Here is an 18,238-nt window from a genome sequence, read left to right as displayed (position 1 = left end):
AAGGGAGTCAAAAAACAGCAGGGAAGTGTATCTATCTGTGACCTATTCTGGGCAAGTCCCCATGTGAAGCCTGAGCCCATTAACCCAGAGCACAACAAAGAACCTGCCAACACTGTTTTTAACTAATTGCTCATGGAAAGAGCATGGAGCTTTGGGTGGAGAGATTGCATATGACCTGTCATGAGCTGGTGGTCAGAAGGGATCACTAGACGGTGCCAGAATCCCTGTGCATTACAGATATGATCTGTAAGTTTTACAGATGAAGTTTTACTTGGTCACGACTACAAAAGGCACAGCCTTTTGGTGGTTCTAGCACTGCTCAAGGTGACTTGATTCAAAACCCTGCAGGATAAAGTGTCCCTAAGGATACCCCTAAGGATAAAAAATCCCTACTGGATCTCATTGTACTCTGAATGGACTGGGGTGGGTACGCAGCCTTTGCTCTTCCATGTTCCATCAGCTAGTTTCTCCCTGTGAAGAAGCATGCATGGATGCACTGAGGAAGGAATGGGATAGCTAACGCAATAGCACAAGCATATCAGTTGAAGTCTCAAAAAAGCAGGGCACAAACTGGTTACAAATGAGGATGAGCCTAAATTGTATGTAGAAAATACCCTCTGAGTATGTTTTTTCATGCACAATAGGCTGCAGGCAGGGTCGAACCATCCAACAGCTCTGTTGCATTGGAAAGATGGTCCATACATGCACTTGCTGGTATTGTCATAGAAGGTACAAGCTACTAGAAGGCACTAGCTACCGGATTCACAGCGCAGTGAGAGATTCTCAAGTGACCTTTTAAAAAGTTCCCAGCTGTCATGCTGGAGAACAGAACTGAATTGCACCACAGATGCCCCAAAATGAGAATGCATTGTATTTGTTATTGCTCTAAAATATACTTGCTTTTGTGCATATGGGCGGGGAGCTGACTTCAGCTGATCAGTATGGAGAATGCAGAGGGTGCTAAACTCTCAGAAGAAAAATGTGCTCAGTTCATGTGGTTTAAATCTAATCAGGATGGATCTAAGCAGTTTACTGATTTATTCATGACATGTAATTAACTGACAAACCATGACCTGTCTATTCAGGATCAGTATCAGCAATCCAACAGATAAAACACAATACCAGACACAAAAAATTAATAAACACCTGTGAAGTTCTAAACATCTTTACGTAACCCCAAAAACTCTAATCCCAGATACACACGCATTCACATGATTACTTGTGCAACCTCCCACCGCCGCCACAGGAAGTGCAGACTGGAAGAACACATCCCCTTTTCTGAGAGCAGGGGTTCTCCTATTCTCATGCACTTACTGCTAGAGATGCAGGGTTCGTGTGTGTCCACACCACTTCCAAAGCCTGCTAACCCACAGGCCAGTGAGAAAGCCCGAGGTCACATACACACACTGAAGTTGTGGGTCTGTATACGTTGCACCCCTTACTGCCAGGAATGCAGCCATCCCATGGCCTCCAACAGGGAGGATGCTCTGTTACAGACAAAAGTGGCAAAGTTGCAGGGCAACTGTCAATCCATTTTGACTGTACTTCCTTCCCACTTCTCTCTCTTCTCTCTGTTAAAAATGTTCTTGTTTATTCTAAACTTTTTTTTCAGACTGATTCTCCTCTGTCTCAAAAGCCTTTCGCTAATTCCCTGGTTACTGTTAAGCCAGTTGATGGTCATGTTCTTCTTTAACAATAGTGGGTTTGGGGCAAATGCCCTCTCAGATAGTTTCAGGTATTCAATTCACACAGCTGTTTACATTCACGTTCCTGTTTTACCAGTTGTTGCTATCCAGGCCATTTGACCAAGATGAAGGTCTGTGCACAGGGTCTAAAGCAGAGAGACAGCTAACAACTTTCTTTTCAGCATCACAAACCAAGTTACTGTTCCCAGCAAACCAACAGCTGACCTCACAACATTCAGGTGACTCACAGCTCTGTCCCTCTCCGGGATAAAGGGTCTCAAAGTGGTGACAGTAGTCAAACTCTGCACTGGCCTGCACAGAAACCCCTTAGTAGTCCTGGTGCCAGGCAGCTGGGATCAGTGATAGGAGAGGTTACCTCCTCAGTGGAAGGCTCTGGAACCATTGCAAATATCTTGTATTTCCAAAATGGCTGGAACTTAGTTCTCTTTCCTGCTCCATAAACACCAGCAGCATGCTTGGGGAGAGCATGTATCAATGACCTCAGGGTTCCTGTACGTCTTTCCACAGTTCTGTAAGTAACGATTCTCAGCTATTTTCTACCTGCTCCAGTCATGAAGAGCTTCACGAGTACCCTTGATTATTTCACTTCACAAATATATGTGTCAGATCAGTGTGCTGGGACAACAGGGTGGCACCTGGCAGTGCAGAATTGCCAGAGAGTCCTGCCCCTGAACCATTGAAGACAGTGGTACTTGGTTATAACAAGTGCGTTCCTAGAAGAGGCACTGGAGAACCTTGAATCTACTTTCACAGACCTTGCAGTATAGACAAAAGTCAACAAGCATGGCACGGATACAGAAAAGATCAAGGGAACATGATCTAAGGAAAATATTGCAGTTACAGGGTGTCTTGCAGGACTCAAGGGTGCAGGAGAAGACATAGAATGCAACTTCCCTCAGAGGTACTTAGGATCTGAGAAGCTGAAAGCCAGAAGCTGGAAGATAAAACTTCATCAGCTTTTCTGCAAAATTATACCACACAAGAAATTAGTTGTGGTGGAAACACAGTGAACCACATGTTGGGAGCACTGAAGGTGCCACAGAGTGAAGATGCAGACTCCAAAAAATCCTCTGAGTTCTTGTCAGGTCACTGCTGGTCTCTCAATTTTACTCAGGATGAGGTTTCCTCCATCAGACAGTTGATGCTGCAACTTTAGAAATTTGAAGACAATGGCTTTTATTCATGTGGAAGATTGTGCCAGCTCTGGTGTACTTCTGCCTTCCAGTGGATTACAACACGTGTTTGTGTTTACGTCAGTGCTTTCTGTCTGTGTTGACTTGTGTGGCTGTTTATGTGCACATATTCTTTTTTTTCTATACATATCTGTATCTGTATATATACATATTGTACATACATGTTCACTCTCATGGAGTGAACTGGAGCTGGGGACATGGAGCTGCAGCAGCCTTGCCTCTGCTAGGCTTCGGGATACAGCAGCTCCTGCCGCCCGCTGCCGTTCATGGAACTGCTCCCATTGGTTGGTTTAGGAAGGCAAATCTCCTGGTCACCTTGTCTCTAGTACAAATTCTCCCCTCTCTTTGGAACATATAGAGAGGATTCTCCTCATACTTGGTCAGCCATGTGCAGGTCAGACTCCTGGCACAGGTTCCTGTTACTCTCCTGGGCAAGACTTTCAGCCATGGAAACCAATAGCCATAATACCCCTAGAGCTGGTTTCCTGTGCCCAGTCCCCTCCGGAGCTTTGGCTGTGTGCAATGGGACTGTGTGGCCAGGTTGTCTCTGAGGGGTTTACTCTCACTGGGTGGACGCAACTTCTGCTGCAGTAGTTGCGTAAAGCTCTATTCTGGCACAGCAAGACCCTTTGATCCTGCTTATACAAACCACCTGCAGCTTAGAGGGCGAAAGAGAGAGAGAGAGAGAGACCACATAAAGACTTTTTTGTTGGTTGAATATTGTATTTTCTCTTGTATAGGAAATCAGTATTTATTCAGCAAAACCAATGCAACTAGAGGACATTCTTTGTGTGCCCCAAGAAAAAGCAGAAACTTCTACCCAAGGAGACACAGGAAATTGCAGCTCTGAGCATTTGTCTTCCATTCCTGTTTCTTCTTCCTGGAGAACTCAACCTCTTTTCAGCCAGTGGCTGCTGAACCCACTCAGAGGGAAGAGGACACAAGAGTCCGAGACCTGCTTTGATTACCCTGAGCCTTCATGTGTTCCCTGAGCCGATACATGCACTGGGGATGCCGGACGCAGGGTAATATCACTTCCACTCTCATCGTCCCACCCAGCAGAGTGAAGATGCAGGATGCACGGCTCCCCATCCCTCCCAACACAGCCCTGAGCTGTTCCCAGCTCACTGCTCATCCCTCAGTTTTACTCAGGATGAGGGTTGTTCCATCACACAGTTACTGCTGCAGCTTCACAAATTCGATTATGGCGCTCGCATGGGACATCATTCCAGTTGTGTATGTCTGGAGTACTATGGATTACAACGCACATCTCAGCAATCACATTACTTGGTTCCCCTGTTCGCCAGAACCTGAGATAGAGACAGACATGTTACTCCCCTGTAGAGCACTGCTGAATAAGGCCACAGAAGGATGCAAGGCTTGGAGGGGAGAGAGAAAAATTCCAGATGCTGATTCACGGACAGAAGCAATACCCTTCCTCCCGCTCTGCTATCCCACTGGCACCAGTCTTATGTAGAAACCTGCCTTCTTCCTACAGCCAACACAACAGGGACCTGCTCGGTCCTGGTGGGGGGAGCTGCTCACCCCCGCTCAGCCCATGCACTTCACGCCCAGCAGAGGCATGTGTCTGCCTCCAGGGCAAGTTTGTCCTCCAGAAGAAGACGCAGCAAGAACAGCCCTTCTGATCTCTCCCTGTGCCCCATCTCTCCCACAGCATCAGAGCACTGGCCATGCCCATGCATATACATGGGGGGGGGGCAGTATGGAGGTCAGGCAAGGCTGGTCATCTTTGAAGGGTTCTTTCTGCTGGCAAGATGCAGCTTCTTCTGTGCCTACAACATTGATGGCCACGTCACAGGTAGTTAACTAACAACCACTAGCCAGCATGGATGGGGCTGTGTGAACCTGGTGTCCTACACAGCCCTCTCCTGCTCCATCATTGTCCTCTCACAGGGATTTGTCTCACCTCCCTCTCATGCACCAACAGACACCCTCACATCTCCCCTACTCTCTTGCACTAGCAAGAGCCGCACTAAACACTCTCCATCCGGGGATACTCACGCTGCCGTCTCATTATATGGAGTCTGGTCCAGCCACTGCCACTGGCCCACCACCTGTGCCCTCAGACCGATGTAGTAATTTGTTCCTATTGGAGATTGTCGTAGCTCGTTAGTGACGAAAGTCTGGAAATCAGGGAGAGTGCAATATCCATGAGGTGCAGGACTGAGCAGAGGGAGGTGGCAGGAGCCCCTGTGGCGTGGGGCTGGTGGCAGAGGGGAGCCGGAGCTGCAGGGGTGCAGAAAGGAGATCCCCCCCTCCCCTGCAGGAGCCAGGAGGGGCTCTGAGTCCCCTCCAGGGCCTGCCACCGTGTCTCTGGCTGCTGTGCCCCTCTCTCAGCCCCGCACGTACCTGCTCTGCGTTGGTGTTGATCACCACCAGGTGGGAGCCCATCCCAGTGCAGTTCTGCTCACTCTGGGCCCAGGGCATCTTATCATCCGACAGGTAATAGCAGCTTTTTTGAAAGCGTTTCCACCCCTTTGGGCAGCACGTCCAGCCTTGCCCTGTGTGGGGAGAGATCGCAGATATGCATGCTAATAACGAGAGAGATGGTGACTGCAAGGATCCCTGTTCTCCAGGGACAATGCTCATGTTCTCCTTAGATCACTTTTCCTGACAGAAAGGGCTTGAATAAACAAGGACAGTACAGATATTTCTTCCAATTGCTTTGGGGTATGACCAGTGAGCTTTGTGTACACAAATCCATGGTAATCCTTGTAACATGATCTCAGGTCTTGACTTGACAAAGACAAAGTTGTTTTGAGATCTGGTTTGACTTCTCCTTGTACAGTCTCCTTTAGGCCTTTAGCCCCAGGGAACAGGGAATATTGCTTCTTTCCCTGACTAGAGCTGCACTTTTATTATGGCTCCATTGTTAACCTTCCCTGGGCGGCTGTATGCTGTCCCTTCTGTTTGCCAGTGTTCACAGCCACCCCGTCCTCCAGGCCACCATTAACGGGGCCCTCTCCTCCCCCTAAGCTGTGAGCAGGAAATCCTTTTTCTCCCCACCTCTCCCCTCTGCAGTCTGTCTCCCCAGAGTCTGCTCCCGCTGCTGCTTGCTCTCAGAGCAGACCCCAGCATTCATTGTCCCCGTCCCAAAGACCTCCTGCACCCCTGCCAGCACTACCGACCTTTGCCTTGCGGCACCGCCGAGACGCACCGCCACTCTGTGAATCTCTGCTGCAGGGCTGTGGGCTGGTCACCGCTACGGGAGCAGGGAGCGACTGGAAAGCGAGAGGAAAGGCAGCAGGATTACCCCTTCCTCCCGGCTCCTCACGCGCCGTCTCCGGGCCTCACTCTTGTTTCCCCATTTCCCCACCAAGCGCTGCGGCAGCATCACCTCTCCTCAGGCTGTCTCTTCCCATTGCACAAGGGGTAGCTGCCATCCTCTCAGCAAAGGGGACAGGCATTTCTGCTCCCAGCATCCCACGGGATGCCCGAAAGGACTCCTCCGCCCGCTGACTGACAAGATCCAGCCAGGATGGCCTGGCCAACAAAGCTAGAGAAGCCTGCCACCCTCCCGAGCAGCGCCTGGTGGCCGTAGCCAGCCTGTGGTTTGTCAACAGAGCCTGTCCCGGCACCGAGCAGCTGACATCAGGCCCCCCCGGGTGCTGAGGAGCTGAAGGGGTGGGGTTAGTGGATCCCTGTCCACGGCTCTGAGAAAACTGGCTCAAACAAGTGGTACGGCTGCCTTCCCGGGCAGAAAGAGACAATCTTCCATGTCAGAGAGCAGAAGGACCACCGGGAGGACGTCACACTGAGGACCTGCCAGACAGGGTGGGATTGATTCCACCCAACCACAGGCATTACCCTGTCGATACCTACAGCCAAGCTGCCGGTCTAAATCTCTTTACAGTCAGTGAATGAAAAGAAGCACTTCACTGGCACAGTTTATCTCTTCCCAAGACAGACCTCAACACTAGCTGGGATGAGTAACACATCAGATGGGTCTATTTCATCAGCAGCAAAGACAGTCCAGGTGAAGGTAACCACATCCAGCTAGAGCTGCTGAAACCAGGGGCGAAGGTAAACTCCTAGGACTTACTAGCCAGTTTATGGGCAAGAATACAGTGCTGGTGACAAGTGTCAGCAGGCCACATCCCCAATTCAAAGCACTTATCACTAACTCAAACACTCGGGGATATTGATTGGAAGCTGATCAGGGTGTGCTAAGTAATACAGATCTCTATTTTTACCAACAGTGTCATTTAGAAACATTTTTACTAGTGAGGAGGGCAGAGTAATCATGGTGGCCTCTGTGACTGAATTCCTACAAGGGAAGAAGGCTCAGAGGAGATGGGCAAGGGCGATGCGTGGCTGGCCACACCTGTGACAAAGAAAGGTGACCTTATCTCGACACAAAGGGGACCAGACAGTGGCCTTTGTTCTACTTCAGTTGAGTGAATCAACCAGTTGTATCAGGTGAGTGAATTGACCAGCTGTGTCACTCTTCATCCCTCTAAAGATCAAAAAGAGGGCAATGTCTTCCCAAGCTAGCCAGAGCAGCATGGGGCAACTGTATACGTGGCTCAGCCCAAGAGTGTAAAAAACTGAATGACTGACAACAAGATGTCTGAAGAAAGCAATGGGCCTGAGCCGGCTTTAACCCACATATTCCTTCTGGGTCATTGGGGACACCCAGTGTCTTGATGTTGAGCATATTGCAGAGACTGGTAATGAGAATCACATTTGTCTTGTGATTCAGCTGTGCATTGCCATTGCTAACCTCTGCTAAGTGCAATTTGTGTTTTTATTTAAATGAATTGCTGTGTCACTCGACTGAATCAAATTCCTATGTAACATCAAATAACTTGGATAAGTAAATTTGCCATTAAATTTGCCATTCCATGTATGGAATATCTAAAAGAACCTGGCCGGACAGTATTAGACTGTAACAGCCTACCCTAAACCTCCCCAACCACTTAACAGAATATTGTGAAAAGTTACCCATATGGGAGTAAAGCAATACAAACTTCTGGGACTTGGGAACTAATGACAGCAAAAGGAAGGGCAGCAATTTAGCCTGACAACATGCCTTTTTCCAGAATCCATCATCTTTATTGACAATTTGTGCAAACATGCCATGAATGATCCTTAGCAGAAAATGAGAATGAAACAGCGATCACAATCTCCACAAACGGTGTGTGCAAGAGTCACTTTTAATAAATTATTGTAGTAGAATGCAGTTAACACTAAAAAGGTGAGAGAATTTGCACTGTGCAGTTAATCCTGGAGATGCCAGGACTAGCTGTGAAAAGCTGTTTTTTCCATTAGGACATGGAGTGTGTCAAAGCACCTTAGAGAGCTCAAGTGCAGGTCCAGCTACCTGTATATACACTTGTGCTGCCATCTCCAGGCTTTCTCCCCTCTCCTCAATGTAATTAAGTTCTTTTTGTGTGGTATGCAGGTAGAGAATCGTTCCACGGTTCCAAAGAGGCTGTGCAAGATGGGGATGTACAATCTGGGAACGCTGAAAAGGCCTCAGGCTAAACAGTGGATGATTTGGGGGATGTATGCAGACATGTACAAAGTCAGGGCAGAAAAGCCTGAGACCTTACAGAAAGCCCAAGCAACCCTGAAATTCTGAAGATGGCCATGCTTCAAGTAGGGCATTAGACTAGAGACTTCCAGAAGTCCCTTCTCACCTAACTCTTTCTGTCATTCTAAGAAAGAGGATGTGTACAACAGAACCATCTGGCATAATGCTGTGGTAGTCCTAATCCTGCATGGTTGGCCAAAACATCTGGTTTGGCTGACCTGCAAGAGAGAAGTTTGTATCGTGTCGCAACTGTACCCTTAAATCCCTAATGTTTAAGTAATTAGGGATGATTTTCTTCTGAACATACATTTCAAATATTCAACATTCATGTTTCCCGAGCCCAAATGTTGGCGCTTGCATCCTTTCTCATCACAAAACAGTTCCTGAGTAAAAGCTCCCTCCTGGTTGGAAGATGTTCCAGTCTGGGCTCTGATTTCTCTGCTTTTCTCCCAGCACTTCCCCCAGACCTCTCTCCTGTAACCAGCCTGCACATACTCACCAAGGAGAGCAATAATGAGGGCAATGCACACCAAGAGGAGCAGCACTGAGATCAGCCACGGGAGCCAAGGGGGGTATTTCTGGGGATGGCGCTCATGCTTCTTCATCTCAGGAGGTACTGAAAGTGAAGGAACACACCAAACACAACACTACAGTCAACTATGCTTCAGTCAGCCCGCATACAACTCAAGGGAGAGCTGTTAAAAAAAAAAAAAATGCAGTTTCATTTCTGATGTGGAAGTTAGACAGTTCGGGAGAGGGGCAGATTGGGACAGAGCAGGGAACCTCTGTGGTTTCTGGAGAAGGTCAGGTTCAGCGACACTGTTCACAGTCCCAGCCCTGTTGGTGAGTTAGCAGTGCTAATTGCTGGTGTTTGGGGGTGAGGCCTTCACATGGCTTCAAAATCTGGAGTGAAACCATGTCTTTCTAGATTGAGCCCAGAGCTGCCAAATACAACATTGTGCTATCTGATATTGAGACATTCACATGAAGATTCATGATGACTTCTCCCCAGAAAACTTTTTATGCCTGCTTCAGTTCCTTCTTAGCTTTTTGGACTTCCTGTGTAGAAGAAGGTTGGTGTAAGCTGAATGATGGCAGGAGAGAAAAAATGTGCAAAGCAATGATGGCACAGAATCACTGGAAGAGAAAAAAAATTATTTTTCCCCTCCATCTCTGCTTTCCAAGCCAGGGTTCAGAGATTTGCCGTAATAAAGCCAGGCTGTGCTAGGCTGGATGCCTGGGGAGAACAGAGGGCTGTGTCCAGCAGCCTGGGTAAAGAATCCCACTCAGATTCAGACTTGCCAGGGCCTGACTTTCATCTAGAGGGATACTGCCAGTACTGAGGACGTTTGGGAACAGGCAGGGGAACGGGTCACAGGGGAGGAGAAGCAAACACTTGTTAGGAGACTGTTCTAGGTTGTGGCAGGTACACAAGCCAGGGCAAACAGGAGGGTAAAGAGACAGCAGCACTCACTGCAGGACAGGAGTAAAGAAGTTTTGAGAGGCTGATATTAATGATTTAGAGACACCTCATTCATTGTTCAGCACAAAACTCCCAAGTCTGCCAGCAGCCACATGTGCCTGCCAGCCATGTCTAGTGCGCAAGACTTCCAGAAACCTGCTGTTTGGGGAAGCCTTCTGACTACTTCCCAAAAGCTTGGGGGAGGCTGTTACAGCAGGGCAAAAAGCATCATCTTTCATTATCAGAAGAGAAAATATTTATAGACAGACGAGATCCAGATTTCCCTGGCCAAATCATGTTTTTCTAGCCAGAGTTTCTGTCTGTAGTGAAAACAAGGATCTGGATCATGATCTGGAGTCCAGCCACCTATTTCAGACAATAGATCTGACCAGTCCAAATGATTTTTTGGATGTGCTGCATGTCCACAGATTGACTGTTCAACCTGTACCCAGCCGGATCTGTGCATCCCACACTCACACCCAGGTGGCACAGAGAGCGCTGCCAGTATGCATGCGCCTCACCAACACAACTGAAGTGCAGTGGATTTTGTGCATACTCTGTGGGTTAATCTCCCTGCAAAATGCTTCCTACAGTTAGTCTGCATACTTGCAACGTGTCCAGCATGATCACAACACAACAGACCTGATGAGAATATGGTTATTCAGCATGTAAACCCAACATCTCCCAGGCACATGCAACAAGTGCTGTGCAGCACAGATGCCTATGTTTCTACCTGGGAAATCCTGGTGGGAAACGCAGCAACCCTAACTGCACTGTGGTGTGAAACCCACCCCGGTAGTCTCTGCCACCTCCTGCCACAGATTATATGTTGTTTGATTAGCTCCTCTCTATCTTCCAGTGACTGACAATTTTGTTGTCTCTAGAGCCCAACTAGAAGAGGCTACAGAATGGGAAAACCCAGGTGAGCTTGGCCATTACCAAGACGGAGTCTGCATGGCCAGAGAAACCACTCAGAAGGACAACAGAGCAGCAAGACTCCCTCAATCTTTCAATAATTTTCAATTGTAACTCTCATCCTATGAGCATACCATGAGGCTGTGAGAGACATTAGCACTGTGTGCGATGGTACTACTGGACACTTCTCTGAATTCAAAGTATAAGCTAAGTGTGTGATCACTTGGACAGGTGCACTCAGAGACAGACCCTGAGCACACACCCAAACCTATAGCATGAGCCTGCCATCAGCAGCTCAGGCAAACATGGCTGGATCAGGTGTCTTTGGAGTAGGTCATTGGGAACACAATGAGGAACTTCCACCACCCCCACCTCACCATGATGGAAATGCTAGCTGTAACCAGAACCAGCTAATCTTGATGCATCGAAAACAGTGAGCTTTCAAGTCAATCAGGAGTATGTACATTCTTAATTTCCATGACTCATGCCTCAGAGCAGTCAAGGAATAACCTGGAGCTGATGCCTGCCCTGTTTGGCATTGTAAAACTGAGGTAAAGCAGTAAATATGCAAGTTAATATCCTTAGCAGCAATAATAATTTATTTATTTACGCACACATACTTTCACTCCTCTGGAACCTGCTGTTGTGTAGGGTCCGGTATCTAAGGGTGGAAGCAATGAGCCATACATGGAACATCTCTATGTCTTCTTATTTGTGGCATAATAACTACAGAATACATACTGATCAGAACATGTCTCAAATTTGTACGAAGCCTTGTAAAGGCACCATTTTACAACTGTGATTTTTAATAGCAACAAAAATTTGTTTGCTGTGTTAATTATTTTTCAGGAGTGGTAGACATCAATCACAGAATTGCATTTCCTCCAGATCTTAGATAATTCTTCCTCTGTGTATTTTAGGTCGTTTTGTTCAAGCCCATTCTTCCTTTTAACTTTTGGGTCTCTCTTCTCCAAGGACCATTGCTCAGTCAACCAAGGGCAATGGGGCTATTAGTTTCTGCAGCCAGTGCCACCTCTCACGAAGCTGCAGAGGGCAACTGACTGCTCTACTGTAAGGAGGCATATTAGTTCTCTACTCCTGCTCTATCCATAAGCAGGAATCTGTAGCCTCACTCAGAGGCAAGAGCAGGGCTTGGGCTTATTTGCTGCCACTTGCTGCCCTGGGAGCCCCTCCACCTTTGTGACAGATCAGATTGTTTGTAATAAACCATGGTCTCTATTGTTGGTACTCAGTATTTGTCCAAAAATGACTCTCTCATCCAAGACTAGATAACATATAGAGAGGCAGCTACTGTCTGCATCGTACCAGGGCTAAGCATTCATCCTGGACCCTCTACCATTCACCACTGTTGGTGTTGCAACCAGGGGACTAAGGGAGCCCAAATACGTTCCTTACTGAATGCTCACTTGAAACCTACTGTTTGTGCTCCCAGTAGTCATCTTTGTTCATATTGCAACTGCAACCACCTAAAGATTCCCACCTCTCCTCTTGTAGACATTCTTTGACCAATCTTACTTCAAAACTCCTCCAGTCTCCTGCTCATGTAGTGGTAGACAACTCCTTTTTCTCACCAATTTGTCAGGATCGGGTAGGAACCAGAGTCACAGAAAGAAAAGTCTCCATTCCCTGTTCTTCAGCCCCCCTGCCTCCAGGTCCCCTTCCCCTGAATAACCCATCCATTCCTTACCTTCGACCACTGCAGCCGGTGATGCATTCTTGAACTTCACCTCAGCGTAGGTGATTTCTGATGCCATTTAACCGCAGTGTGATCACTGATCCCTGTCCTTCGCTTTGCTATGTAAAAGGTGGGCTTTTTGGTCCTTGGTTCCAGAGGGAGACACCAATAAATTACTGAGCTTTTCCCATCTGCTCATTCACCCTCTGTCTGTCAAAGAAGACTGTGCTGAACACTGGAAGCACTGGTGATAACCTGAGAATTCCTGGGAGCTCAGAAATGCTCTGAACGGATCTTCAGTTTCTTAGCCCAGGAAATCAGTCCCGGCACTATGGAAACTTCTGAGAGAGGAAAAAAAAATGAGAACCTAACAACTGAAAAGGAAGTTGCACCCCTCCTTCCCCATATCGGATTCTCAGCTGATAGATTTCCTTTTTAAGTTCTCTTGTTTTTTTTCTTTTTTCACCCTTCTTTTTTTACTCTCTCTCCGTCCCTTATCTTCATGCCTTTCTTTGTCTGTTAGTAATTCTACCATTGCTCTTAGATTTGCAGCTATCATGGGTCTTAGCCCAGTTTAACCTGCAGTACAGCCCAATACAAAATGCATTCTGCCTCACTTGTCTCTTGTGGTTAAGCTGCATTTGCTACACCAAATATTGCATGCTCTGTCTCATGCTGGGAAGTTGACCCCAGTTAGCAGCTAGCACTAGAACAAATCTCAAACGAGGAACTGTTCCTGTGTAAGTGACACTGGGGAGTTGCAGCCTTAGGCAGAGGAATAGAAATAATCAGAAGCTTGATAGATCCAAGGAGAAACAGAGAAGCAGAGAAAGATGAGGCCAGGGTCAGGGAGGAGACCTGCAAAGTGGATTAAAAAAAAAATTGTGTCGATGGTTTGAGACGTTATTGGGAAGAACACACAGAGAGACCTCTCTATCACAAACTGATTTACTGTGGAAGTTCAGAGCAGTGCTTGCTTCAGGGAGTCAGGCTCCATTTCTGAGGCTGAAAAGGACTGGTTTATATTTTTTGGACCAACACTGTCATTTATCTCCCTTTTCTGCTTTCTGGTAAAGGACTCTGATATTACCTTGGGGAAAATGTCAGACTACTGTTTAGTCTGATTTCAAGCTGGGGCAGATGTTGAAAGGAGACAATTAAGGGAAATGGCTGCTGAGATACATGCTGAATCAGAAAGACTTCTGAGAAGAAATGCCCATGTGTCAGGATATCCTGGAAAAAAAGGGTGAGAAGGGTTGAATCAGCAGATAGGACTCAGGAATCACAGAATGGTTTGGGCTGGAAGGGACCTTCAAAGATCACCTAATCCAACCCCCCTGCCATGGGCAGGGACATCTTTCACTAGATCAGGCTGCTCAAAGCCCCGTCCAACCTGACTCTGAACACTTCCAATGATGGGGCATCCACAGCTTCTCTGGGCAACCTGCTCCAGTGTCTTACTACCCTCATCATAAATAATTTATTCCTTATATCTAATCTGGATCTAGTTCAGTTTAAAACCATTGCCTCTTGTCTTGTCAGTACAGGTGCTGGTAAAAAGTCTCTCTCCATCTTTCTTATAAGCCCCCTCTAAGTATTGAAAAGCCACAATAAGGTCTCCAAAACAACCAGAAGGAAGAAGGAGGAAGCTTTGCTTGGTTAATTTGGCTAGCTGGAATTTCCTCAAGGCAGACCAGAATGACAGGCTAGCAGAACATCCAGGGAGCTAGCATGGAGGGTACACAGGGCAGAGTTGGAGCTGAGATAGGACAGTGCAAGGAAGAACACACATCAGACAACAGAGGAGAATAATGTGGCAGAAGCTAAAGGGCAAGGGAGGGATGTGGTGGACATCTGAACACAGATTATGGAGAACTGCCCCTAAACAGAATGGGGCATATGTAGCTGGATTTCTTTACCAAGGAGTCTCCTCATGTCTCGTGTGCACTGAGCCGGTTTTGTTTCTCCTTTTTGTACTATGGCAAAGAGGGTGACTTTTATACAAGAAGAAGAGCAGCTGCGGGACAGAAGCCTAGTCCCTTGAGAAAATGCATGCTGCCTGCTTTTCTGTCTGACATCCTTCCAGCACTTTCCTTTGCCTTCAGGCTTGGTTCTCTCACTGGAATTAAGCCTCCCTAAGTGTTTGCTGAAACCTAGTTATACCCTCAAATCTCATGCTGAGATTTCAGTCAGAGTAATCCTTTGCGCACCTTCCCCCTGCCCCGGGCCAACCAAACCACAACAGACTCACAGTCTCATGGGGAAAAGGCTTACTTCCTGGCAGCGTTTCAAACTTTCCACCATGAAGAAATAGGAGATACAATCAGCAGACAGAGAAGGAAGTCACAGTGTAGCTTCATTAGCTTTTTGCCATTGAAGCACATCTCCAAATACAGCTGAGGCATTTCAAATGCAAATTCAGGATCTAGCTGCTGATTTTATTAGAATACACTAGATTGTGCTCGAACATCAGAAGACAGCTCAAGTCTTCCTTGTCAGCCACCAGAGTTGTTGCTTGCTGTCAAAATTCAACCCTGAACCATACTTGCATAGGATACAATGCTGGGCCCTTGTGTAACAACAGTCAGGTTGATATTCTTGAGGGTAAAATTTATGCTTTGAATTTCATATGCACTGATGGCATGTAAATGCGTGGGAGATAGGGAGACAAGCCCAGCAGTTAGTTGCGGGGCTGAAATTAGAAAAAAAGAAAACATTGCTTAAAAAAACCCCAAAACTCGCACTTTGTTTCCTTGCGTTCCCACTGCTGTTCCTCAGTTCCTCCCTTCCCCCTCCACCTGTGTTCTGCCCACCCCATGCAGTACACCCTCATCTTCCCACAATACCTGTGTTTCCCCACAGACATCTTTCATCTCAACCCCACTCAGCACTGCCAGGTACCTCCCACGGACCTCGCAAGCCCCAGCTCCTTTCTAGGACTCATGTGTTTGCTCACCACAACAGTCTTGCTTTCTCTCCTTACTCATGCTCCAGCTGCTGCCTTTAGGTGGTTGCTCCGCAAGCTGTGCGGGCACCATTTGGCTAGCTGACCCAAACAGAAGGCAGCAGAGGCACGAACGTTCTTTCTCCCCTACCTGTCAATGAAGTTCGAGTAAGGTAGTATCTGCAAGCCTTTCATCTCACAGCCAGTTTCACCCAATTTAGCAAGCAGGTCCATGTAACAGCAGAGGAGACAGCACCATTGCACGTGCCTTACTTCTTTTGAAAATCAAGCTGAACCAGTTGAGTTAAAATTGAATTCATAAGCAAAGAGAAGGACTTGAATCCTAAAGTTATGACCCCACACATTCCAAAAAATATCCCCTTTTGAAGTTGAGCACAGCTGTGGTGGAAGCTGCAGGGAAGTGAGACACTTATTATAAGCCAGTCAGAATGGAGAGGGGCAGCTGAGGGAATTCAGTCATCACAGGTGGCATAGACGTTACACAGGGACATCACATTGGTAGCCCAAAGTCAATACCTAGCGCCTCTTTAGAAGATTTGACAAAAGGCAAAAAGAAGCTGATGTGGCTAAAATGGGATTATCAGTATGCGTTCTTCAACAAGCTGACCTTGTATTCAGATGAGGAAAATTGAAATGATCATGACCTCAATTAAATGTAAAATCACAACCAAGAAAAGGTAAAAAAGAGTCTGAAAAACAACCAGTAGAAGCTATCAGAACTAGTAATAAATCCTTTCCTATAGATACTGAAAGCAGAAACCTTTTCACAAGCTTTGAGGACAACTGAAGAGCAGGGTATAAAAGAAGCAGTCAGAGAGAATAAGGACATTGAAACAGAGCTAAGTTAATTATTTATGACAGTGGAAGAAACTGCAGAAATTATCACAAAGAACCCTGATTTGTGGAGGACTAAACCAAAGGTCCAAAATAAAAGGATTTTGCAAAAGGTATGGAATTAGCAGGTCTAGCAGGGCAAGATAGTCCCAGGGGTTCCCAAGAAACTTGGGAGTGAAAGAGTTGCTAATAGCAGTGGGTGGCCTCTTGCCTTAAACTGCCTTTTAATCACCAAATCACAGGATGACAAGGAATATAGCAAAGAGGGAGGAGGGGAGAAGTCTAGGGAGATTTGGGAAGCTAAAGGTTTGACACCTGTAGTGGCCAAGTTAATAGAAATTGTAACAAAAGAATAAAATTAGTGGACATGTGTATAAGTATGATGTACTTTGGGAAGAGTCAATATAACTCTTGTAAGGAAATCCTGCCTCTTGTAGTTCTTAGAAGGGGTCAATAATCATATGCATGAGAATAATCCAGCTACCTGTGAAGTTCCTCAGCAAACACTTCTAAGGATAGTGGGCAGCCATGGGATAAGAAGGCAGATCTTTTCATGGTAAGCACGCAGGAAAGGAGGGTAGGAATTAATGGTCAGTTCCCTCGGTGGAGGGAAAGCACCGACAGAACTCTACTATGTCTGTAATAGGACCTATCAGCTGCCTGCTGATAGGACAGTCCTGCCATCACCCGCTCTTATGGCCCCTCTAGCTAGCGCAGTCCTCCAAGTCACTCAGATAAAGACAGCCTAAACCCAATCCTGGCTTTTTGTCCCTGCACTTGGGTGAGGAGAGCATCAGAAGTGAATGCACGCCACCCTCCTGGTCTTCCCTCTCCACATCACCTTGCTCCTCTCCTAGGGATTAAGGCAGAATTGGCCATGGAGGTAATAAAGAGAGAGCAGAGCCCTCGCAGCCAAGGAAAGAGCATAAAAAGGCACTGAAGCATGGGGGACGGGGCCCCAAGGCCTGGCACTGTGTGGTTAGTACGCGATGGCAGATATCTCATCAAAGGGATTCAGGCAGTGAGAGCTCCTTGAGAGCTCTTGAGGGATTTGGCTGGTTGGAAGAGATCTAGCAATAGGTGATCCCACTGTGTACCCTGCTGCAAGGAACTGGCTGGGGCAGGGAGGGGCAGGATGCTGCGGTTCTCACCGCAGGAGCTGAGTTCCCCCAGCTCTAGGGGACAGTGTGAGAGCACTGCAGCCTGCCGGCACCTGAGAGAAAAGCACCCTACGCCCTCCTCAGGCATGGCTGACAACACTGGCCAGAGCTGCAGGGAGAAGAGACCTCTTCTGGAAGGCAGTCACCCCTGCTGATGTCAGAAGGTGAAGCAGGGTGCCACCCAGATACACTAGGAGACCTAGGAAGAAATGGGTTATATGGAGCTGTGAAAGCTCAGAGAAAAGGACAGAGTATCCAGGGGTGAAGGGGAAACAGAGAAGAACTGAACGGAGAGTGAGAAAGGGAGGCGAGGGCAAAGAGTGGGAGGCATAAAACAGGAGGTAGCACTGCAAAGCCACACTGATTTCTAGCAGGTGGCAGCACATCACCACAGGCAGGCCTGAGTCAGCCGCAACACTCTGTGTCCTGAACAAAAACCACCTAGAGCAGCACTCGAGCATTTTGACAGAGCCCAGCAGCTCCCCAAAATGCTGTAGTTACAAGTACCATGCAGAACATAGCGGAAGGAAAGAAAAGTAAGAGAGATGAGAAAGAGACGTTCCTCCCCCACCCACATCTCTGCCGACTTTTAGGAAGAGCTGAGGGTTTCAAGCAGAATGCAAAGCTATCTGAGCTGAGGGACCTCAAACTCAGTTAGCTTCAGAACGGGAAAGTCGTGTGCTCAGCTGTGATGACAGGCTCCCGAAACCCCTCAGGTATAAGGGAAGGAATAAGAGAAGGAAGAACAGT

The 18,238-nt window shown here is 47.3% G+C and overlaps 1 protein-coding gene across 3 annotated transcripts in view; it reads right to left on the bottom strand.

The window, feature by feature from the left end:
- Window positions 1-3,601: 3,601 nt before the first annotated feature.
- LOC142088377 (C-type lectin domain family 4 member D-like) overlaps window positions 3,602-18,238 on the bottom strand; it is a 22,072-nt gene continuing 7,435 nt past the window's right edge. Inside the window, exons 2-7 of one of the 3 annotated variants that reach the window (XM_075163674.1) lie at window positions 12,542-12,870; window positions 8,956-9,072; window positions 6,049-6,141; window positions 5,270-5,421; window positions 4,922-5,043; window positions 3,602-4,209 (exon numbers count right to left, since the gene is read on the bottom strand). In XM_075163674.1, coding sequence (XP_075019775.1) covers window positions 4,068-4,209; window positions 4,922-5,043; window positions 5,270-5,421; window positions 6,049-6,141; window positions 8,956-9,072; window positions 12,542-12,608 — 693 coding nt within the window. In that variant the 5' untranslated portion in view covers window positions 12,609-12,870 and the 3' untranslated portion in view covers window positions 3,602-4,067. The remainder of the gene's footprint in view (window positions 4,210-4,921; window positions 5,044-5,269; window positions 5,422-6,048; window positions 6,142-8,955; window positions 9,073-12,541; window positions 12,871-18,238) is intronic. The other 2 variants (XM_075163692.1, XM_075163683.1) reach the window with 2 other exon arrangements.

This window comes from Calonectris borealis, chromosome 1, assembly GCF_964195595.1.
Source record: "Calonectris borealis chromosome 1, bCalBor7.hap1.2, whole genome shotgun sequence".
NCBI lineage: Eukaryota > Metazoa > Chordata > Aves > Procellariiformes > Procellariidae > Calonectris > Calonectris borealis.
The sequence above is the reverse complement of the archived record's forward strand: the minus strand, read 5'-3'. Positions and strand labels throughout refer to the sequence as shown.